Raw genomic sequence first — 25,343 nt, 5'->3', positions numbered from 1 at the left:
TCAGGTGCGTGAGATCGATGACCACGCTGTCGATTTTGGTGGCCAGGGAGGTGCGGGTTAGGCTTAGCGACTCCTCAAGTCTTTCCATCGCCGCTAGCATAGTGTCCAGCTTGGCCGCCATCTGGTCCGAGTCGGTGTGTTTCCCGGTTTTATCCATCTTGGCCCTCTGGTTAGCGTTGCTGGTGCCAGTTCTCGTTTTGGGCCCGTTAGACATCTGCGTCACTTCCTCGGGCCTAGCCGAGCAGCTCACGTCGTCTTCCGAGGGCCGGTTTGTGTAGTCGGCAGTCCGACCACCGGACAGGCGTGTGCCGTATAGTGTGTGTGGCCCCCGTGGTGCCGCGCCCTCCGGTGGTGGTCCGTGGCGTCTTGTGCTTGGCGGGTTGGTATGATCGGGCCGGTGCGTGGTAGAGGGCAAGCGTGCGTCGCGTTGTGGAGGGTTAAACACCCCGGCGGGCCATGGGGGTCTCAGCGGCACTCCCAAGGCGTGTGCGGCCTTGCAGGCGCTCCAGGGGTTGGGCCGAGGGTAATTTCACGGTCTCACCGGCACTGGCCGCCACGTGGGCGTGCTCCATATAACTCGTCGCTGGGTAGACCGGCGCCGTCGCGGCGGCCCTTGACACGGGCCTCCGTGGTTGACTTGCCTCGTTGCCGGTGCTTTCCCCACAAGGGAGCGAGGTGTCTGGGCTGCGGTGTGTTCCTGTGGCCGGTGAGTCGGGCCGCACCGGCCGCCGCTCGGTCGCTTTGGGCAGGGTGGCGTCGCTCAGCTCCGCGAGGCCGCACCGCCAGCGTGGTACCTGGGTGTTTAGTGGTTCGCCGGTAGAGCCTCTGTGCAGATCAGGTCTGGTGTTGCAGTCCGATTCCGTGGCCTTCCCAGCGTCTCGCGGCCTTCGCACCTGCCGGGCCGATCTCTGGGCCTGCACCCCCGACTGAAGCCCCGGTCTGTCCTGCGCGCCTCCCGAGTTTGGGAGCGGGGAAGGCGGCAGCGGCACAGCGAATCCTCCGGTGCGCTTCGGGTGCGCCGATTTTCTGCAAAGTTGGCCGGGAGGTCGGCGGTGATGTCCGGTGGTGGCGCCAATTATTTTCGCCGTCCGCGGGCGGCGATTTATCGGATAAATGCCCCGGGAAGGCAGGCCTGGCGCGGAGCTTCACTCCAAGGCGGCCATTCCCGTTGCGTGCGTAGCCACGCCCCCGCGACTGTTCCCTCTCATCTTGACATTTGTATTGATGCTTCAAAATTGCTGGGGCAAGGAACGTAGCATCTGCTGCTTCTTAAATAATAAACATGGCGCCCCCACCCCAAGTCAGCGCCTGGTGCGGTGGCACAGATCGCACAGCCCTAGAGCCAGCCCTGAACAGAAGGAACAGTGAGGTGCCCCTTTGACACCCTCCACTAATGCAGTGAGTCAGAAAGTGTACTTTGCGAGTCGGAGACACATTTTTGACAAGCAGAGTACCTTTTGTACATGGCAACAGTATTTATTTATTTATTTATATGTTTAATATCGCGCTTGCTAGACCCAAAGGTATCAGAGTGCTTTACATATAATATGACTTACAAATAATGAGAGACACTTAGATTCAAGTACATGCATATATAGAGACAAAGAGAATAGTTAGGCAGTTAAGGTGGTTACAATATGGGGACAATTAGAACAGCATGAGTTAATGGAGTAAACGACATAGTTCAATGAATCAAATTGTGACACGTCGTGTACGCGCCATTTCCGAGTTGCACAGCATAATGCACATGTGTGAACAAAGTTCAAAATGTAATCCATATTCTTGACATAGTTTATCCATTTATTCTCAAAGTTTTAACAGTTTTTCACCATCACGTAGGAGGTACAACGTTTCTTAATTTCATGCATCTTGCAGCTCAAGAATTGCCCATCCAGGCCTATTCACAAGCTAGTACAGAAACTTGATTCATCCAAAACGATATATTTGTATTTCTACCCAATGCATTTTGGTCCACAACCTTCATCAGGGGTATCTGTGATGTTAAAAATATATATGTCAGCCAGCAGTACATCTTTATCTGAAATAAACTATGAGCCTTCCACTGCCCACCCTTTACTAGCTCAAAGAAAGCTACAAAAAATAATGATGATAAATGTAATCGTGCCATTCTCATAACCCATATTTTTTCAGGAATTCCCCCATGCAACATCCCTCATCCCCATAACGTGACACTCTCCATGTGAACTCCGTTCGTGTGTAATGCTTTTAAACATTCCAACCCCAATCAAAAGTGAAAAGACATAGTATTACAAAATTGTTACCCAAAAACATTCCCATGCATTTTGCTATGCCTCCAATGTAATCCCCCGTTCTATCAAGGTAAAACCCTCAGGCTTTTCACTTTTGATTGGGGTTGGAATGTTTAAAAGCATTACACACGAACGGAGTTCACATGGAGAGTGTCACATTATGGGGATGAGGGATGTTGCATGGGGGAATTCCTGAAAAAATATGGGTTATGAGAAAGGCACGATTATATTTATCATCATTATTTTTTGTAGCTTTCTTTGAGCTAGTAAAGGGTGGGCAGTGGAAGGCTCATAGTTTATTTCAGATAAAGATGTACTGCTGGCTGACATATATATTTTTAACATCACAGATACCCCTGATGAAGGTTGTGGACCGAAATGCATTGGGTAGAAATACAAATATATCGTTTTGGATGAATCAAGTTTCTGTACTAGCTTGTGAATAGGCCTGGATGGGCAATTCTTGAGCTGCAAGATGCATGAAATTAAGAAACGTTGTACCTCCTACGTGCAGGTGAAAAACTGTTAAAACTTTGAGAATAAATGGATAAACTATGTCAAGAATATGGATTACATTTTTAACTTTGTTCACACATGTGCATAATGCTGTGCAACTCGGAAATGGCGCGTACACGACGTGTCACAATTTGTATCATTGAATGACGCAGGCGCTTTTGGGACGGAGCGTATCGCGAGTGCTGTACGCTAAACCAGAGAAACAATTTGAACAATTTGAATAATTTGAACAGTCTAAAGTGAGGGTGTGCGTCAGGTTTCTTAACTGATGTAAACAACATAGTACCAAAGAGGCACTAAAGGGCTCCTCTCTCCTATTGAGAGGTAAATGATATAGTAGACAGCTGAAACAATCAATCAACCGACCATCACAAGTAGTCTGGTCAGGAAGAGCATGAGCTATAGGACCACAGTTCTGCTGGTGTGCGTGTTAAAGTATTTGTCGAGGAGAAGGTGCTTCAGGTCCAAAGGAGTTGGTGCAGCAGTCACAAAACCAGTAATTATGTGAATCCCAGGCTATGCATCTGCAAAACAGCTGCTACAGTTTATTGGCATAAACTGTCGTGGTCAACAAAGAGACACTATACAATCCAGAAAGAGCAAAATATCTTAGCAAATGTTGCCTTGGGGATAATTTCAAATACATTTGTATCTCATCTCATATTAAAAATTAATAACAAATTCCATTGTAAACGTTTGGGGTATACTGTTGTAAAACCTTTTGCTATATGCATAGCCAGTGGTACACATGTTGCTGTTAGTGGAAGAATGAAAGCTGAGTTTGTTAACCATTGTGATGTTTTTAAATACACACAGATCATTGCAAAGGGCGCTTTTCCACACTAGGATTCTTACTAGTATTTGACATGCATGATTGACTCCACGTTTGATTGCTAAGCTGTGGAGCCAACGGTGTAGTGGAATAAAAGACATTTTAGAAACAGGGAAGACTCTACAAGTCAGTTTGACCCACTGAGCTGAGAACAGTCCCTTAGGGTGACCATTGCAGCCGACTCCTTGTGCCTTCACTCCTGCCCCTTATGCATTCCTTGTCTGTTGGAGCTTGCAGGTTGAGGGCATCAAAAGCTGCAGAAAAGGCACGCTGTCCAAGCCTTTGGCAATATCCTGAGAGAAAAGTTCCAAACCATTCAGTTATTGATTAGGACAGTTAGAAATAGAGTGAACCAGATGCAGGGTAAAGGGAAACAAAATGTTGTAATTAGACACAATATAGCTCCTATTCTATGCAGCTGTCGCCTATGCAAAGTGATGTCCCCATCTGAGCCAATAGTCTCCTTTCTAGATGGTGGAGCCACGCTGTTGTGAAGTCGTATCTAGGAACCATTGCTTCTGTGACACCGCACCTCTGGGCACCAGTGGTGCAGAATACAAAGTAGCATTTACAATAGTGTGAAATATGTAAAAAGTATTGTGGTCTTCGAGGGTTGATTTTAAAAATCCGCCTTTGGACTGCAGAAGGTGAGAATGATAGTGTGGAGAAATAGAAGACACCCCTGTAGTCGAATATCAGTCGAGCTCTTTGGACAATGAGGACAAAAGTGTTGGACCACCAATCGCCATGTTTCTCAGTATTGACTTTCGGTTCTTCCATTTTCTCCCTAACTTCTATTTACCTTCAGGCTCAGCAAACTTCTTCACAATCAAGCAGGAAACGTTAGCATTACTAAGGGTTGCTATTTTATTTGCGATGTTCAGTGGTAGAAAAACAGGTTCAACTCAGGTTCCGTTGTTCACAAAGAGAACGCAAAAGGAAGCTAATGTTTCTTGTTGAAATCGACACTGCACTTCTTCCGACTGTGAGAAACTTTAATGGAAAGTAAGCATAACGTTATTATTTAATCTAAATTCTCTTACTAATATTTTTCAAATTACAGTGTACATAAAACGCTGAAAACTATCAAACATTTTCGATTTTACGAAATTGTGGCAGTTAAGCCAACAGCACTGCAGCACCTAGATACATTGTATGCAATAATGTTAATTATGTTAGTTGCCGCTGCGATTTCCTTTAATACTATAATCCAAGAATATACACTAAATCCAGATTAACTCAACTATTCCTCTCTCTCTTTTTTTCCATATCACCCATTGCAGCTTTCTTTGATTTTTCACTTTATCTAGAAATGTCAGACTGTTCAAAACCAAAGTCAATAAGAGGGCAGGTAAGATCCACACGGTTGGAGTAAGGTTGTGAGCTGGTTTCACAATTTAGTAGAGAAATGCTTTTTACCATTGCCTCATGTGTGAAGTGTCACAACATCACATAAGCATGCGTATGATGCATACTTATACATCATATATGCGTTATAAATGTATCCCCCCATTTTATAAAATGGTATTTAAGAAAGTTATTTAGGTATTCACAGGTATCTAGGAATCAGATCATGTAAGAGGTAGACATAGGTCACCCTTCCAAGGCAATTCTGAATATAAAATTGTCTAATTAGAAGCCCGTTTGCCAGTCCTAAAGAATGCCATGGACTCAGTTGAGCCACAAGGCAGAAATATGTTGAAGGTAATAGTGGTGATGGGGTACTAGTTCCTGTTATCCCCATATTCTCTTTTTAATACCAAATGACATGACAAGTGACTAAATAAGATTTAGGATGCCACATTGGTTTTTAATACACTTACAACACAGGTCCATTCTAAATTAGAAGTACCTCCCTGTCTCCAAGTGTAGGCCTGCTCGCCATCAAACCGGATTTTTGGAGAGCGTGGGTTGTCCTATGATGAAGCATGACACCTGGTGGTGTGTGAGGACAATCTGTTAAATTTTTGTGTATGTCCAGCGTAGTGCTGAGAAAGATATATTAACGTTTTTGGAAATTTGCTTAGGTAGCTAATTTTGTTAGTATATACTAGGCAGAGGCCAGCTCACCCTTGAGACCCCATTTCCTCTAGTTCACTTCTTGGGTACTCCTAGGGGTGTGTGTTTATATGTTATAAACCCTTTACTTTGCCTAAACCCTGACAAGACCAAATTAATCATTTTCACCACCAAAACGAATCCAAAATTGATCACAACTTGCTATCTGAATTCCATTCTGTTGACTTGGCGCTTACCCTTGCCTCTGAAGTCATGTCGCTGGGTGTATGATTAGATCCTCGCCTCTCCATGTCCTCGCATATCAAACACACAATGAAGACCAATTCTCCCTGCCATGTAGAAATTAAAATCTCTGCTTCAACCTAAAGTCTTTTACCTTGTTACCCAGACTCTTGCCCTTGCACGATTATGTTATGGTATATCAATTCTGAAAAACACTCTGAAGTCCATTAGGTTATGGTATGTCCAATCAGAAAAACACTCAGAAGTCCATCTTGCTGCCCTCCAAAGCCCTGTTAATATTGGTGCGAGGCTTGTTCCCGGCGTTAACAATGTCAGCCACGTCAGCTTGATCTATTGTGATTTACGCTGGCTCCCTACTCAAAGCAAAATTCGATGCAAGCTTGCCTCCGTCTAGTTTACTGCCAACTACCTGCAAAATCCAACCTACCGGTCATCAGCCTTAAACATCTCCAGGGGAACTAAAAGTCTCAGGAATAAAGAAGTTCTCAGACTCTAAATGACCGATAACATCAGGATGGCACTGGATGGAGGGGGCTCTATGATTCTGATGCTGTTAGATTTATCCGCTGCCTTTGACACGGTGTCACATGAGATTCTTCTCGGTCGCCTGAGGGAGGTGGGCATAGGAGGTGCGGCTCTATCCTGGTTGGAGAGCTTTCTCTCAGGCCGCTCACAAGGAGTCAGGCTGGGCTCCCTCCATTCCATCTCAAGGAAGCTCACCAAGGGAGTGCCACAAGGCTCATGCTAAGCCCTACACTATTTAATGTGCATGTGGCCCCCTTGGCTGACATTGTGAGAACATATGGGTTCACACCGGTGTCGTACGCTGACGACACCCAGCTTCTGTTCCCTTTTCAGTCCCTCACACCTGCGATAAAAAAATCCTTTGCAGATGGTGTGAGGGCAGTATCAGATTGGATGGCCTCAAATTGCTTCCAATGCAACGTAGGCAAAACAGAGGTTATGTTGTTCGGGGAGGCCCCCCTCCTTTGGTCCCCAGAATGGTGGCCTCTGGACTTAGGGCCAGTGCCAAGCCCTAAACAGACTATAAAGAATCTTAGTGTGCGATTAGATCAGGCACTACTGCTTAAAGAACATGTCAGTCAGGTTACCGGATCCTGTTTTCGGGTCATTGGACTTTTAAGGCGTGTGTTTCCATTCCTGCCCGACAACCACAGAAAAACACTTGTCCAGACTCTTGTAGTCAGTAGGCTGGACTATTGTAATGGCCTTCTTATCTCGGCCAATGAGGAACAACTCAATAGACTACAAGTGGCCCAGAACACCGCGGCTAGACTGGTTCTCAACGCCTTACCTAGGATTCCCTCACGTCCCCTTTTGAACAAACTCCACTGGCTGCCTGACCGGCAACGTGTTAAGTTTAAAATCTGCTGCACAAGTCTCTTTGGCTCTGGCCCTAAATATTTGACTGAAAAGCTCAACCTCTACTGCCCTGGACGTTCCCTGCGTTCTAGCAATAAACTACTACTTCAGGTCCCCAGGATTAAGAGGATCAGGCAGGGAGGTCGAGCTTTTTCCCATAAAGGCCCCACTCTTTGGAACTCACTCCCTCTTACTTTGAAACAGAACATTAATTTCCAGTCCTTTAGGAAGTCTCTCAAAAACATATTTATTTTCGACTTCCTAATTACTTTACAGACTACAAACCTGATTGGGCATTTCTAGCAACAGCGCAAGCGCGGAGATACCCCTTCGGGGGTCGATTTCTGCGCTATATAAGAATATAAATAAACAAATAAATAAATAAACAGGTTCAGATCGAATACTCAGCGACTCACCCACCTGCCTGCCCCCAACCAGGCATTTCCTTCTGCCCGCCCCCAATCAGGCATACCCCTGCCTTCTGCTTTCTTGCAGCGTGAGAAGCAGAAAATAAAATGGTATTTAAAATACCATTTTATTTCCTGCTTCTCGCACTGCGAGAAAGCAGTGGGGGTGGCGTTCCTCGCCCTGTAGAGGAGCCGCCCCTGCAACTGGAAGCACTTTACTTATTTGCTCATCACTTCCTACAGGCAAACCAGAACTAACATCCAACCCAACAAAGAAACCAAGAGTTAAACTGCCCTTTAAAGTATTATACAATCCTGAGGTAACAACAGCTTGGTCTAATGCTCCAAGCGTATTGTGACCGTGAATCCATGCTCCCTGGCTCATAAAATAAAGCTAACAGGTATTTTAGAAAAACTGTTTTTACCGCAAATTGGTAGAGTGTTGTTGCTAAGGGAGTTCTTAAAGTTGTAGTGGTATTAAATTAATAGCATATTGTTGTAAGAAAGAATATTGTTTTGAATTTGTAATTTTGTAAAATTCATTTTTCAAGTTTGTCTATCCTTTTTGAGGATGACCACAAATACAATTTTTCAAAATAGAAGAGAGTACTCGATGTACATAAGTCCGATCAGAAAGTAGTTACTGTGTTTTTTCCACAAACAATACTCTGAGACCTTACATTTGTTTTGAGCTGCGTCTGATGTACAAATCAGTGACACTGGAAAACCATAAGTTGTAAGGAATCGCAAAAGAATCGTGTCTCATTAATATGCATGAGCCAGGATTCCTTTTCGAGTATTGGTGATTGACTGTGAATACAGGGACAGAGGCCTATAAGACACAGCAAAAGCTCATCCCAATGACCACCTTGCCACGGATTCCCTCACTACCACCATTTGACAATGCCTCCCAAGTCTCCATAACCACTGACTCTTATTTCATTTAGATTTATAGCGCCACTCATACCAGTCAGAGCACTCTACATCACACATACATTGCATGGAGACAATCATACATGTGTAAATCAGTGTATACGAGATGTTACATAAGACAGAGGCCTACAAAGTGTAGGAGTCACATATCATCCATTCTGGTAGGCCGTATAGTTTAAGAGTCCTTGGTCTGGAAAAGCACACATTCAGAATCTAAGTGTTACACCATTGTTAGGGGGTTTCTTTAATAATAAGAATTGATTTCTACTCAAATGAACCCTCTTCACAATATTAGGATATGGAAAGACTGGGTAAAAAAACATGTAGCTGTAATATATTCCTTGCAGTTTGCATGCAGCTCTTTGAGGACAGTTAATAGCTCACTGTTCTTATATTCATATTTTAACTTTTAAACTGCAGGTAACAAAAGGATCTCTCTGACAAATCTATAACCTATTGACCCATTTATAGTGTATGTAGTTTGTGATCTGAATGGGACACAATCTTTGCAGCAGGCGCATTAACCCTATGCGCTATGATGAGACAAAACATTCTCTACCAGACAAAGCTCCAGGAAAAACATTAATCACTGCAGTTATCTTGACATTTGTATTGATGCTTCAAAATTGCTGGGGCAAGGAACGTGGCATCTGGTGCTTCTTAAATAATAAACATGGTGCCCCCACCCCAAGTCAGCGCCTGGTGCGGTGGCACCGATCGCACAGCCCTAGAGCCAGGCCTGAACACAAGAAACAGTGAGGTGCCCCTTTGACACCCTCCACTAATGCAGTGAGTCGGAAAGTGTACTTTGCGAGTCGGAGACACATTTTTGACAAGCAGAGTACCTTTTGTACATTGCAACAGTATTTATTTATTTATTTATTTATATGTTATTTATACGTTTGATATCGCGCTTGCTAGACCCAAAGGTATCGGAGTGCCTCCGTCTAGTTTACTGCCAACTACCTGCAAAATCAAACCTACCGGTCATCAGCCTTAAACATCTCCAGGGGAACTGAGGGGCATATTACCGAGATGTGCGTTGCAAAATGCACAACGCACATCTCCGTATCGCCGGCTATCGCCGGATTTCATCGCCTAATTAGCGCGCAATTATCAATGCGCATCAGGCAGGCGATCAGAAATCCGGCGATAGTCGGCGATATGGCACATTAGCGCATGAAAACAAAAGTTGTTTCAATGCGCTATTGTGGGCCTTAATAACAATCGGGGGAGGGTTCAGCTTTATGATCCACACCCCCATGTTAACAATGCCTAACACCTGGTCGGAGCAGGCATTGGGAGACCTACGATAAATGAGTTTATCGCAGGTGTTTGTCTCCCAACGCCTGCCTTGGTAATAGGGTGTTCCCACCTCTAACCACATTTTACATGTGGTTGGACGTGGGAACGCCCACTTTGCATGTCATTAGCGATGTTTATCGCCAACATGCAAAGTGGGCTCGGGCCAGACTTTGAAGTGCCCTTGGTAATAGGGCTCTAGCTGTATCGCCGCTTTCTCAGCACAATTCGCAGAGAAAGCGGCGATACAAGCTCTTGGTAATATGCCCCTGAAAGTCTCAGGAACAAAGAAGTTCTCAGACTCTAAATAAAAAGGTTCAGATCGGATACTCAGCGCTCACCTAGTCAATCTGAGGTGCAGTCACATCTCTTTGGAATTTACTACCTGAAGACATCTGGCAGCATGATGACCTCCTGAAATTCCACAACAAAACGTACTTGTTTGGGCTATATCTTGATCCATTACTACTATTCTAATTCTATCATTGTCTTATGCTTAATGCTTTCCAATCTTACCTCTCATTACATTTCTCTCTTTTCTTCACTCTCTACCTCACCTTGCCACCTGCTTCCTTACCAACTAACTTAGTCAGACCCTCTATCCATATTCTCCATATTCTCCATGCTCTTTTCCACTTTTCTCGCCTTATTCCTTTCCCTCTCTCATTTTCTTTCTGTGTATATTCAACTCTGTTACTGTCCCCACCTGATTATCTACAAACTCCCCTCTTGTTTCCTAAATTCCTCTCTCCTGCAAACAGATTTGTTACTCCTTACTATTCACTGATCTCTTTTCCAAACTTCGGTTCTCAAAGCTGCCAACCTCTCTTGAATGCCTAAGTTTATAGCTGTTTCGTTTCTTTCATTTTGAATCATGAAGATCCATAGTAATGTAGTTGTGCTATATTGAAATGTGAAATAAATATATCATAACCGAAAGCCATTTTACTGCCATCAAGTTTATGTGGGAACAGAACTTGTGTGAATCATTACAACAGCAGATTTAAACAAGCATTTACAATGCAATAGGTCTCACAGTTACACAAGTTTAAGCTATTGGCATTGTAAGCACCACCACAGCACCACTCAGCACCACCACGCACCACCACAGCACCACTCAGCACCACCACAGCACCACCCAGCACCACTTAGCACCACCACAGCACCACTCAGCGCCACCACAGCACCACTCAGCGCCACCACAGCATCACTCAGCGCCACCACAGCATCACTCAGCGCCACCACAGCACCACTTAGCGCCACTACAGCACCACTCAGCGCCACCACAGCACCACTCAGCGCCACCACAGCATCACTCAGCGCCACCACAGCACCACTCAGTGCCACCACAGCACCACTCAGCATCACCACAGAGCATCACTCAGCACCACCACAGCACCACTCAGCACCACACCACCACCACTCAGCATCACAGCATCACTCAGCACCACACCACCACCACAGCAGCACCACAGCATCACTCAGCACCACCACAGCACCACTCAGCACCACCACAGCATCACTCAGCACCACCACAGCATCACTCAGCACCACCACAGCATCACTCAGCACCACCACAGCATCACTCAGCACCACAACAGCATCACTCCGCACCACTCCAGCACCACTCAGCACCACTCCAGCACCACTCAGCACCACCACAGCACCACTCAGCACCACCACAGCATCACTCATCACCACCACAACATCACTCAGCACCACCACAGCACCGCTCAGCACCACCACAGCATCGCTCAGCACCACCACAGCATGACTACAGCACCACTCATCACCACCACAGCACCACCACATTATCACTCAGCACCACCACATTATCACTCAGCACCACCACAGCACCACTCAGCACTACCAAAGCATCACTCAGCACCACCACAGCATCACTCAGCACCACCACAGCATCACTCAGCACCACCACAGCATCACTCAGCACCACCACAGCATCACTCAGCACCACCACATCATCACTCAGCACCACCACAGCATCACTCAGCACCACCACAGCATCACTCAGCACCACTCAGCACCACCACAGCATCACTAAGCACCACCACAGCATCACTCAGCGCAACCCCAGCATCACTCAGCGCAACCCCAGCATCACTCAGCGCAACCCCAGCATCACTCAACACCACCACAGCATAACTCAGCGCCACCACAACATCACTCCGCGCCATCACAGCATCAATCTGTGCAACCATTCAACAACAACTGGTTCAAATATGTTCTTTCAATGTTTCAAGCTTTATTACAAATGTCACAAAAAGATGTTAATATTTCACTTCTGTTCTTGGATTTTCATCACAATAAAATACACTGAACATAATCTTCATAAAAGGTATTTACAAAAGTTTAAGCTATTGCCATTATAGATTACAATCACTTTTATTTAAGTATTAATTATTTAAAAAAATTAAAAGCCATTGTTATTTGTAATATCAATACATCTAAGTCACGTAAATACAAAACATGTTGCATTACAAATGCTTTAGGTGTCACATTTGCGAAAGTTATAACTATTGGCATTGTAAATGACGAAGCTATTAATTTAGCTATTTTCAAAACCAACACATAAATAAAAAAATTGTCATTTACAAGACCAATAGCTCAAACTTTCATAATGCGAGACCTATTGCATTGCAAATGCTTGTTATTGTTTATTCAGAAAGAGAAACATAGCAAGAGAATGAAAAGGACGAATCTTCTGCATTCAAAAACGAGATGTGAGTACAGGAAATGTGAACCCAACCACAAATTCCAATAAGTAAAGTAAGAGATAAACATACCAACAGTACATCAAAGCAACACGAGACTAGGCCAAACATTACCACACCTTACTATGCAACAGCAACACGATGAATCAAAGCCATAGTTACTACCTCCCAACACACTTTAGGTAATAACTAGAACAAGTAGATTATGAAATACACCCTGTAAAATCTATCAAAATACAGCATCTCAGTTTAAATAAAATCCTCTCACTCCCAAGGTTATGCACAAACAACTTTAAGTAATGACATGACGTACAAGCAGACTATGGTATCTACATAAAGTATACTAATGGATCAGCATCCATCACCATACGTGCTTCAGCTCAAAATATCCCGTCAGCATAGAATATAGGCACAAACCCCAGCCCTCCAATCCCCAGGGTCCATATTATTATAGACTATTCAACAGTCACCTAAACAATGGTGGATACCACAATATTCAACTACAACAATAGCGGCAAGAGTACATTTCGGCCATACCCATGGGTACTACTACACATGAGCAAAATTCAACTTGGCCTCCAGGAACACTAGCTGGCATGTCATCAACACAAATATACAGCACCGCACCTCTCCTAAAATAGAACTACTTGCCCTTTAATGTCTGGCAATTCTGAAAGTAGTCTTCCATTGAAGGAAACCCCTTCTAACATAGTTACTAATGTGGATATATGCATAATGCATGCAAATACTGGTGCTGTAACACATGCGGTCAGACGGCCATGTTAAAATGATAATGAAAATGCAAAAAATGGGAAAAGCAAGTACAAGGCACAAAAAAGAGAGGAAGAGAACAGACAGCACATTTAAGCTGCTGAGTCCTCGTCAAAATAAAATTGTAAAATAATTATGATACAGGAGTGGGATGGGGAGCGGGCATTAAGGAGACGGAGAAGGAGGAAGCAAAGAAAGTAGGGAACGGAAAGGATGTAGGTGAAAAAAAAGCACGCAGAAAGTGAGAAACAGGAGCGTGGCAGGGACTGAGGAGAAACCACTGGTGTGGTTTGGGAGAGGTGAGGGTGGAAGAAACAGTTGAGGAGTGAGAAAAGAAAACTGCACTCCCATGGAGTTATCAATAACAAAGTAAAGACAAGCAACATTAAAGAGAAAGAAAGTAGGATAAGAAGGGCAAGATAGGAGCCTAAGATAGTGAATAAAGGAATACAACAAAGATGAAATGAAAGAGTTAAAATGAGAGACTGAACAGAATGTACGACAAAGAAAGCGAGTAAGAAAGATGCAAACGGTGGAAGGAAGGTATGAACTGGGCAGGCAGGTTAGGGAGAGGTGAAAGGTGGAGGAAATAGGTTTAGGGAGATGGGTTGGAGAAATTAGCCTAACGTACAAAATGCAATGAGAAAAGTGTGAGGGGATAGATAGGGAAAAGCCAGCAAACATTTTAAAGTCAAATGAAAGATGAAAGAAAAGAGCAACAGAAGAGTAAACCGGAGGAAAGAAAAATTGAGAGCGAGAGAAAGGAGGATGAATAAAATAAAAATGAGAGGACGACGCGTGAAGGGAGTGAGATAAGGAGAAAGAAACAGAGAATGACACTTGTGAGAAAATATGCAGAGGCAAAAAACCAGAAGACGTGTAGAAGAAAGGAAATAAGCTGGGGCAGGAAAGTAGGGGGTAGATACGGAGGAATACATGGAGAGAGGGCAACAATATAGGGCGAAAACGAAGAAGAAACGGAGAGAGTGAGACAAGTGAGGGACAAGTCGAGGAGGCGAACAGGGTTAGATTGGGAGGAGGTGGGAAAAACAGAGAGGCGGAAACTCTGCGCGCAGCAGGCAGCGGGGGCTGGATAGAGAGGAGAGGCTAGTTAAGACAGAGCAAGGGGCGCACCCAGGAGGGCGCGAGCGAGCGGCATTACAGAGAAACCGTCACGAGAAGCAGCACCTGCCTGGGACATTCGCTGTCAGTCAGGGACCCCAGGACGCTGGCCCCTGCCCCATCACTAAACTTCTGTTCCGAGGTGAGTGGTGCATCAGCGTCAGTGAATCCCTCCGCGACGGTTTCCTGTGACACCGCCCGAATATGATTGTTCCATTCCCTGTGAATAAAGCAGATGTTTACAGACTGGGTGGAGCGGTGCTAAGGGTTTCTGCATGCTTCCGTTTTACAGGCAGTGACAGGTAGAGGGCCGCGGTTCGCAAAGTCGTGTCGAGTAAAAATAAGACATTAGCACCAATGCCAAGTCGTGACTAAATAAAAAAAAAAGAAGTCCAGACAAGGCAACTGACAACAAGTGTAGTCAGGAAACCGAAACCTTCCGTGGGGCGGGACTTCCGTCTTCGGAAGCCCGCGCACGCGCCCACGGAATGCCTGAGAGCGGGGCTTCCATGCCCGAGGGAGAGCCCCGCGGAGGCTGCAGAAGTCCAGAATAGCGGTAAGTGGGGCTTAGTTGTAGGCGGGAGGGGGGTGCGCTTGTGTGTGTGTGTATGTGTGCGGCGGCGGGGGGCTCTGTATATGCACGTGCATGTGTGTAGGTGCGCTGATGTGTGTGTGTGTGCGGCGGGGGGGTCTCTGTGTGTGTGTGTGTGTGTAGGTGCGCTGGTGTGTGTGTGTGTGCGGCGGCGGGGGGGGGGGCTCTGTATGTGTGTGCACCTGTCTGTTTAAACAGCCTTCCGGAATCAGGCTACGTGCGCGTGCCAGTCTCTTGTCCAAGTCCTTTTACTCCTTGAAAGCTGACACAATCACAATAGGCTCGCTTTGCAAACGCAGCGAGACCTAAAAAGATCAACCCTTTGTTTTCTTTTCTCGAATAGGAGTATTTAGATTGCCATTTTATTTTGTTACTTTATACCATATTCAAAATGATGGCACTACCACGGTTATTGTATGACATTTTAACTTGGTACTCAGACTCTGAAATGTAAGGTTTCTATTCAAATTTAAACACACTCACTTACTATCAGACTCATACAGCTCCCTAATGCATCCATATCTTGACTCACATTTTGAAGTTGCCAAAAAATCAAATGCATTGTGTACAATAATGTAGCCAAATTTCACGGCGCCTGAAAAAAAGCCTTATGCTCTCACAATTGTTGCAGACTCTGGGACTACAAATCGCTAGCTTATTGGATCTGAGAAGGAAATATCTTAGCCAGTCCTTTATAGAGAACAATGTACAAACAGTTAATGAAGCAATAAGTTGTTATTTTTGTCTTCAGACAAACTATTTTGTCAGCAAACTTGTAAACCTTTTGGATAAAGTGCATTTTAGTTTGGCATGCCAACAAAACCAGGTGCCTGTTTCAGATTTGAATTCAAGCTCAACAATCGAGGCCTGATGATTTGGATTTCAAAATGATTTTATCATTGTGTAATGAAATTTTTATTTGAATACAATAAATCAATTTACCTACCTAATCTCTGATATGAAGTCGAAATCCCCCACTGGGGCATGGTTGCAGGCTGTATCCCAGAGTTGGATAGCCTTTGGACGAGTACCCACTGAAGCTGTTGGTTCTGGCAGGAAAAACTTGGAGCGGGAAAATGTCAATTGTGCACCTGGGTAAGTCCTAAACACTGCCGGATAGTTTTGGCACCTAAGCCTGGTCAAGATTTCTACGTTCTGCCTTCGTTTTGTTTTGGGGCTCAGAGTCCTCAAGCGGTACAAAGTTGCAGGCTGTATCCGATGATTGGTTCCATGAGCCCAGCTACCTTCTCACCAAGGGCTCAAAAAACGGAGAAGCTCCAAGCAGGAGAAACCTCTCTTCGAAGTTGCGCCTTAAATATATTGACTTAGGGGGTTAGTCCCAGTCCTCTGGAGGTCTGGAAGTCCAAACGTGTTCTAAGTCCCAAATTTTCAAAGTTGTTAGGAGAAGCTGAGTTAGACACAGCTACCGCAGGAACAGCTCTTTGAGATCAAGACTCACTCCAGCAGAGTTCTGTTGCTACTGATCAGCTGGAAACTTCAGGGAAAAGGTACCTTGCTTCTTTGTTGTGTCCCTCTAAACACAGAAGGTCAGCCAGCTGACTCTTGGAGTCCAATTCTTTGTCCCGGGTGCAAGTGGGAGCAGGCCCAGCCCTTCAGGTCTCCCCAAAGCTCTCAAACAGCAGATGCAATCCTTCCTCTGTTTTTCCACAGGTCCAGAGTGTGTGTTCAGAGGAGGGTGCCTTAGGGTGCCACATTTATGTTTGGCACCAGCTAGTGAGTGGAGATGACTCTTGGCTCCTTGCTAAACAATGGGGTAAATGTTCCCAGGAGCAGACCTACCCACCTTTGCAGCAGTTATTGTTTGTCCTACTGTAAATAATACCAGGTTGTATCTTACTCTCCAAAATACAAAACGAGGGACCTCTTCCTCCCTTGTGCTGAGCCTGTGAGCTTGTCCCTCCTCTATGGTCACTAAAATCTTTTACTTGGAGTAGCTCCCCTCCTACTGGGTTTGATGCCAACCTGGTTACTGGAACAGAGGGTTGCCTTCTCCAGGTTGCACCTTACATTTGCTTGTGAAAAGAAAGGCACTTTTATAAGTTAATGAAGTTCCTGGGTCCAGTCTCACTTGTCGTCCTGCAAGGAGAAGAAAAATAACTCTCTCTGGCTGGCTCTTGTTTCTACTCTCATTAAAGCCAAGCACTGGATGGGCAGCTGCCGGAGCGCTAATGCAAAATAGATCCCAGGAGCTTCAGGTAGGGAAAAGCTACTTTTCCTAAATATTCAATAAAAGTCCAACTTCACCACTGAATTGGGCTTTTAATAAATATTAAAAACAATGGTTGAACAATTTCTCTATTTATTCCCAAACCTGAGATAGTAGAATTAATATTTTAATTTGTACTCCACCTTTGCTTATAGAACAGCCAGAGTCTTCCACAGTGAATATAGCTTTTTGGGCCTTGTCACTGTAGGGACATGGTAACATTACATTCCTAAATGTCCCAATTTTAAATACCATGCAACCTGCCTAGGGGGCTAGAAGACCTACCTAGGGTTGACTTAATAATATCTGAAAGGGAGGTTTTTCCCTGTCAAAAAGGGTTATTTTGACAGGTCGGACTGGAGGTTTAAAATGCAGCAGTCAGGCTACACTGGTAGGCCTAAAGCCATGTTTCCCTCTACCACATGTGCAGAGTTTAAAAACCAGCAATAAAATTAAGCAAAAAATGGGGATGAACATTTACAAAAAGGGCATTTTCTCACAATGGCAGACTGGAGCAGTTAGCTGAAGGAGACTTCATGTCTTGAAGCTGGCACCTTCCTATTACTGCTCCCACAAGCAACAGTCTCAGGACAGTCGCAGAATCACTTTTTCTTGAGAGTTTGAATCCAGTTGCACATGACCAGAAAGAGTACCTATCCCATATGAGACTCATCTCATGGTCTGTATAAGCTCAGTTAGTTTTGGCATCCTTGTTCCCAAAACAGATTGCATTGTGCTTGCCTCAGTCTGCTCCTTGTCGACTACCAAGTGGAGCCTACTGGGTGGGGGGGTGGAACCAAATCACTGTGAAATTGGCTTTAGCGGTGCAGTCTAGGACTGGGAACACCACACAATCATAAAGCAAAGTTAAAATATGTCATTTTATACAAGACTGTTTTACAGTCCAACTGGCCTGGGCATAGAGAACATAGTTAAAAAAAAAGTACACGTGTAGAGCTCGAGGAATGTTGTCAGATAGGTTAAGTTATCTTAATTTTAGCACATCAAAAAGTGTGGGAGTGAAATTTGGTTAACCAGGTTTGTTATTGCTAGCCCACAATTATCAATAACAACTGTTTCACGTCCCTATGTACTTTAATGCACAGATATCACACAACATCTATACACCAATGCAGAGCATTATAGGAGATTTACATATGTCAGTCAGGGATTAGCTAAATTTGAGCTGTTTTAAGGGGTCAAGTTCACATTCCTGGCGACTTGTTTAAAACAATAGATCTCAGATTTCCCCCAATTAACATTAACAGCAGAGTTCTGTTCAAATTGAATAAGCTCCCTAATGACTGGCCCAAGATTGCTCCCGGGAAGCTTGATAAATAATAGAACGTAATCAATATATAGCAAGACCAGAAGACTCCTGGTGGTAGAAAGCTATGCAATTTTATGCATAGTATTCTCCTAGCCTGCATACAAGTGGCTCATTTGCAGTAATTAACAAAGAGTAATGGGGGGAAGGGTAACCCTGTCTAGTACTTCTGCATATTGAGACTGACTCGCATAGGTGACCAATACTGATCCTGCCCTATCAACTAGTGTGCAGGAGCTTTTATCAGGGCCATCGGGTAATTTCTAAATACCACTCTGTTTACAGCTCAAAGGGAGGGCCACTCAAGTGAGTCAAAGGCCTTCTCAGCAGAAACACCTACGCAATCTGGTTTACGCTAATGTATTAGGGTAAACAGACTACGTAAAGTGTCGGCTGTTGCCCTTACTGGAAAAAATCTGTGTTGGTTCGCAAGAATCATCATCCATCAACAGAGTCTTTTTCAATAGCACATATCAGAATTTTAATATCCCATTGTTAGATAGACAGGACAATATGAATGAAATCACTTTTCAGGGTTCTGCAGTGTAGCAATAATCTCCTCTCTTGAACAGGGAGCGAGCTTACCAACTTTCAAGCCTCACAGTAAACTGCTAACATGTGCCACAAGGTGCATATATTCCTTATAGAATTCAATAGTGTCAAATCTATCTGCAGTAACTCTGATCTTCTGAAAAGGATAGTGGCTTGTGGATGTCATCTACTCAGGCTGTTGCAATGCCATCCAAGAATTGCTCCATTTTAGAGAGTTCCACTGGTATGCTTCATAATTGCAATTCAGTGTAGAAGTCCATCTTTTGGCCTGTTAACTCTGTGGTCCTCAGAATTTCTGATCGCTGCAATTGAGTGTCAGCTGCTGTATCGCCTGATGAGCCAGGCCAGTGTTGTGCTGATGTTCTACCTCACCATACTTTCTAGCCCTACATTCCCTCCCAAACAGTCTAACTCACCATCAGCTTCTTCTCTGAAAGAGAGTATGGTAGAGTGAATACCTTCCACGATCTTGTAATCATATTGCTGTTGTAGTGCAAAGACACCCGTAACTGATTTAACTGCATGCAGACATATCTTATTATGTCTGCCCGTTTAGAGATATTTACTTCACAAATAAGGAGCTTAACTGCCTCCCATATTGAGGAGTACTGAGTTACCGATCTCATATTAAGCTCAAAGTAATCTGCCTTTCATAATTCTCCGTTAGAGAGTGAGGAGTTTGGGAGTGCTTCAGACGGGGACCTGCAAAATCTGTGGTGTGGGCAGTGCATGGGTACACTCAGACCCACCATTAAGGTGGAGTGGTCAGATTGAGTTTGGGGCACATCGACTAGCTAAGATGCCTATGAGACGATACCTGCAAATAATTACCAGTAATCTATGTGGTACGTGGAATCATGTACAGAACAGTAATAGGAGAATGAGGTTTTATTATGATGGTCCAACCAATTATCAAAAGCGTCTTGAATATATCATCTGCAAGAAAGCCTTTGCTGCTGGAGATGTCTGCACCATAGCAGGCACTAATATACCCAGCAAAGGGTTCAGTACTAAATCGAAATCACTACTCCAAAAGATATTGCATTCATTATATCTCCAGGAAAGACTCCACACCTCATCAAAGAAGGTCAGAGTTAATGTTGGGAGCATAGATATAAGTGATATAATAAATTGAACCCTGCCCCAGCAAAAGGCATACCTTCCGGATCTGCAAACTTGGCAACATAATTAACATTTATTGACTTAAATACCAGGGGGCCATTCCCTAGAATATAGACTGTTAATAGCAAAATGTCTGTAGGGTCTCCACTTGGTACTTAAATGTGGTTCACAGTGTGCTACCATTTGATGATAGTATACAAGTGCATTTATAAAAGACCTGTAGTAGCAAAATATCTGTAGGGTCTCCACTTGGCACTTAAATGTGGTTCACAGTGTGCTACCATTTGATGATAATATACAAGTGCATTTATAAAAAACCTGTAGTAGCAAAACATCTGTAGGGTCTCCACTTGGCACTTAAATGTGGTTGACATTGTACTACCATTTGTGAATAAGAAACAACTGCATTCATAATAGACCTGGCTCTTCGACTGAACCTCCACGCCCAGATGGATCAGCAGCCAACCCCCTATCCCCCAAGCATCTTGAGACCATTACGGCTGAGTAGCTGCCAGGCCCGGACTGGCCATAGCAGGCACCGGGCAATCTAGCTGCGCTATATAAATTACTAATTGATTGATTGAAAAGGGGTGCAAGTGTATGTTTGATCAGTATAAAACAACACCTAAAAATGGAATCCTGACTATAACAAGAAACAATAACGCAACCACATACCCTACTCCCCCAATCATGCTAATCCCCAATATCATCAGCGAAGAAACCCCTACCTAATACAGCCACCTAACTAGCAATTAGCTAGCTTTGTGCTACTCACGTAAGGATGTGATATGATGTTAACCACACACAGCCAAGCGGAAAGAGACACAAACCCACTCAATCGAAAAACAAACTTGTCAGACCCCAAGCTATAAGAGAAACCACATATACAAAAACAAAGTCTACATATAAATATGAATAGGTATGAAAAGTTTCACTCCCGATATACTGAGTCACAGGAGCTCCCCATCTGTAGACTAGGGAGCATACCAGGCGCGGTGATACTGGAACACAGTGCAACAATCAGTCTATATCACTAGTGTCCTCCTGTCCCAGACAAAGGGTCACAATTTAAGTTCTGTGGCCTCCCATTCTCCCATTCTCCCCCTCTTTACCGAAGTGAGATTAATTTTACGGTGGCTTCATTTGGAGATGTGAACATGACTCCTTTTCTTTATAGAGAATCTTTAGTCACACTGGATAAAGCATGGCATATTCGACATCAAGTGCTCTTCGCAATTTCTTAATTTCCACTTGAGCAGATCTTGCTTCTGTTACTCCAGTGGAAATGTCTGAATAAAGTGATAATGTGACACCTTCGCATATCAGTTTCCTGGTTTTCTAGTCAGCCTAGGGGATATGTTGTGGTCTTCGTAGTTTAAGAATTGTGTGATGGCACTTTCAGAGGGGGCTAAAGAACAAATGTGCGATGAACCCTCTTAAAAGCATACATAAGAAGTATGATCAGCTGAAAGGGTCAGCAAGCAGGGTTTCCAGGAACATTTCCACCTTCCCCAATGCAATAGACTTAGCTAGGCCAATTACTGGGATGTTGTCTAGAATTTTGGCCATTATTTTAGCAAGGACTTTCTCCATGTGCAGGTGCTTATTGTTGCTAATACTGGCACCATTCTTCGCTACAGAGTCTCAGTGCATTGCCATGTCAGTTCTGGGATTGTTCTTACTGGAGCCTCTCCTTCATGTGATCAAGTCACAAAGTAAGATTGTCCGTTTTGTTGTCATTGGTTATAAGTCTCTAATTTTCTAAGAGGATGGACTTCATATCATCATCGACATGAAAGGGGCTGTAAGATATTGGTTTACTGGTTGACTAGGGTGTGAGCCCTGGTCAAGCAGCAACCACCGTCCTTGTCAGGGTAAGGCACAAGTAAACCCCAGAGGCACCTGTGCTCAACCCTGGTACAGAGGAGTCAAGCTTAACTTGGAGGCAATCTAAAAAGTATTTGTGCCAAACTTTAAACAGTAAAAGAGTGAAAACACCACACAAAAATATCCCAAACCAGGTGAGACAAATAGAACTTAATTTAATAAATAAGACAAGACCAAAGCAACAAAATTCCAATCCGTAGATCCAAATTTGTAAATTTGTAAAGAAAAAAGTGTAAAATAGTGCCTAAAAGCATAAAGTGCCAACCAGGGATATCTGATTGTGCTTGGCTGAGTCAAATCCAAGTTCAGGCAGAGTGCAATGGATCGTGGGTCAGATACAGTCTCTGATCAGTCCCACTGAAGTGTTACCTTCTCATGTTTTGTGCCAGGTATCCCGTTTGCATTGGAGAGGGCTGTGGAGAGCAAGGAGAGCGTCAAGGATGGTGGTCAGCATGGTCTGAAGAGAGACCTGGCATTGTGGAGAGGCAGGCTGGTCCTCCACGGAGATCAGTGCTTGTTGTGCGTAGCGACGGACTGACAGTGGTTTATGATGAATTTCAGTGCGGGCAGCGGTTCAGTCTCAGCGCAAACAGGCCTGTTCACAGAGATCCCAAAAGCTTAAACTTAAGAGCCCATGAGCCACACAAAGGTTCCAGGATCTGAGGGGCACCACTTGGGGGGGTGGGGGGGGGGGGGTCAGGAACTCGCAGTAGCTGGATCCAGGAGTTGGTTAGAGAGCCTTTTATGTCCCCTGTTTGGGGTCCTGAGTTCAAGATGTAGTTACAGGTCCAATTCTTTTTCTAAAGGCAAAAGGGCAGCAGGTAGCAGGCCAGCACAACAAGACAGCAGCTCCTCTAGAGCAGCAATCCAGCAGAGGGGCAGTTCTTGTAGCAGCACAGCAGCCCTTCTTCCTGGCAGGGTATCCACAGGTCCAGAAGAGTACTGAAGAGTTTGTGCCTGAGGTCAAGTATTTATACACAGTTGTGCCTTCAAAGTGGGGCAGAGGTTTCCCTCTGAAGTTCCCAGGCATTCTGCCTTCCCTGTCCTGGCTCCTGACTAACTACAGGGAAATGTAGCCCTTTGTGTGGAGGCAGGACAGAACCAAGTCAGGTGTGTCTCCTCCCTTCAAACTGCCAGTGAAGGCTGATCCAGGCATACCTAAGCTCCCTATTGGATGTGGCTGTCTAGGAGGAATACACAAAGCTCAACTGTCAGCTACACCGTCATGTGAGCAGAGACAGCCTACACGCACTAAACGGCTAAGGCAAGAAAATGCCAACTTCTAAAAGTGGCATTTTTTTAAATTTCAATTTAAAATCCAACTTTACCATACGTTACGATTTTAAACTGTGATTCCAGAGACACCAAACATGAACTAATTATCTTTTTCCTTTTGGAAATTACACTTGTAAAAAGTAATAAGGCAACTCCAATGTGATGAATGGGAGAGATAGCCCAGGCAGTAGTGAAACGGATTTAGGAGTTTTTACTACCAGGACATGTAAAACTTAAAAGTACATGCCAAACTTTTTTAATACATTGCACCCTGCCCTCTGGGCTGTCCTTGGTGACATATATGTATTAAAAAGGAAGGGTTGGAACAGGCAAAAGGTGTATTTTGCCAGGCTACAATGGCAGTTGAAAATGGCAAACAGAGGCTCTGCAATGGCAGGCCTGAGACATGTTTAAAGGGCTACTTAAGTGGGTGGCATAATCATTGCTGCAGGCCTAATTGTTTATTCACCAACATGTGTTACATCTTACATTGTTTTAAAGTTTCATTTGACTATTTTGAATGTTAATAATTTATTTGATGGAACCTTGGGTTGACGAACTACCTTGTTAAGAGGATAAACTGTGCTTCTCCAGATCCCTGTAATAAGTTGATGCTACTAAAAATGAGGAATCCTGTAGGTGCGCCAGTGTGAATGGACCCGTTCGCACTGAGACTGCACCGTTGCCTGCACTGAAATTCAGCGCAAACAACTGTCAGCCCGTCTCTTCGCAGAGCAAGCACTGATCTGCATAAAGTACCAGTCCGCCTGTCCACAACGCCCAGTCTCTTTTCACACCATGCTGACCACCACCCATGACGCTCTCCTTGCTCTCTTAATAGGTTACTGACTCACAAAATAGGGTTAGTACATGTTAAAAGGCTATTTAGCAGTTGCAAACTGCCAGATTCTCCGCTTGCAACTGCTAACACCTTTTGTATATGTGGCCCTGAGTGTGTGGGATGAAATTCGATGACAGTCAGTCAAGGCACCTCCTTGATCTCTGCGAACAGATGCCTGTATGCATTAACCCTGCATTATTTAGTCAAAGTCAGTTCTTTAAACTGCCAAACAGGAGTTGAGATTCCAATTTAATTCTCAATATCGGAAGATAAATCCACAATGCCCACAGGAGTCCAGTGACCTTTCTGTTTCCAGCATGTATAGCCAGTTCACAATCAATGGATGTCACAGCAGCCAAAGATCTGTATTAGGGGTGGATCTGCACAACCGTGATCGATTGTTAGGATAGGGTTGTAAATATTTTGAAATCTTAGCGTGCTATCTAGAGTGAGGGATGTGTGCCTAACTCCCTCCTAATTAACAAACATGTAAGTAAGAGCCCAGGGAAGCCCTGGACTGCTAGAAGCACAGCTGTTGGGCATTAAGCCTTTAGAAACTCAATGAAGTTTTAGTATGTATACACAGTATTCAACGTACACATTTATTGGTCAATAGATAACCTCATTTCTCATGAACAATTAACGTAAAAAATATATGTACATCATTAAACATTCGTAATCAATGTTACACAAAAAACACATGAAAATATTATCACGTCATATTTTCAATTCCTATAAATTTGTAATAACCACAACTCAATGATTGTAATTCAAAATCAATATCCAACGTCCCAATGCATTTCGGGTTACATAATGAACCCTTCGTCAGGGGATTAATAATATGCAATCAAAGGTACAGTATTCCATAGGTTGATGGTCTCTCGAAGTGTAGATTCAACAGGATCTAAAAAACAGCAACATACCAAACTGTATTGTGTTCTCACATATATACAACAATGCATTACAAAATACTCAGGAGTAACACCAAGA

General features: G+C 44.1%; 1 protein-coding gene across 4 annotated transcripts in view; it reads right to left on the bottom strand.

The window, feature by feature from the left end:
• The window catches only part of ANKAR (ankyrin and armadillo repeat containing), a 1,199,016-nt gene that overhangs the window by 25,729 nt on the left and 1,147,944 nt on the right, over positions 1–25,343 (bottom strand). Inside the window, exon 29 of one of the 4 annotated variants that reach the window (XM_078680370.1) lies at positions 3,040–4,611. The exons of the other annotated variants lie outside the window; for them this stretch is intronic. Coding sequence (XP_078536496.1) covers positions 4,562–4,611 — 50 coding nt within the window. The 3' untranslated portion in view covers positions 3,040–4,561. Of the gene's footprint in view, positions 1–3,039; positions 4,612–25,343 lie in introns of those variants that run through there. 4 annotated transcript variants of the gene reach the window in all.

The sequence above is a fragment of the Lissotriton helveticus genome, chromosome 3_1, assembly GCF_964261635.1.
Source record: "Lissotriton helveticus chromosome 3_1, aLisHel1.1, whole genome shotgun sequence".
NCBI lineage: Eukaryota > Metazoa > Chordata > Amphibia > Caudata > Salamandridae > Lissotriton > Lissotriton helveticus.
Note: the sequence above shows the minus strand (reverse complement) of the source record. Positions and strands in the feature narration are given on the sequence as shown.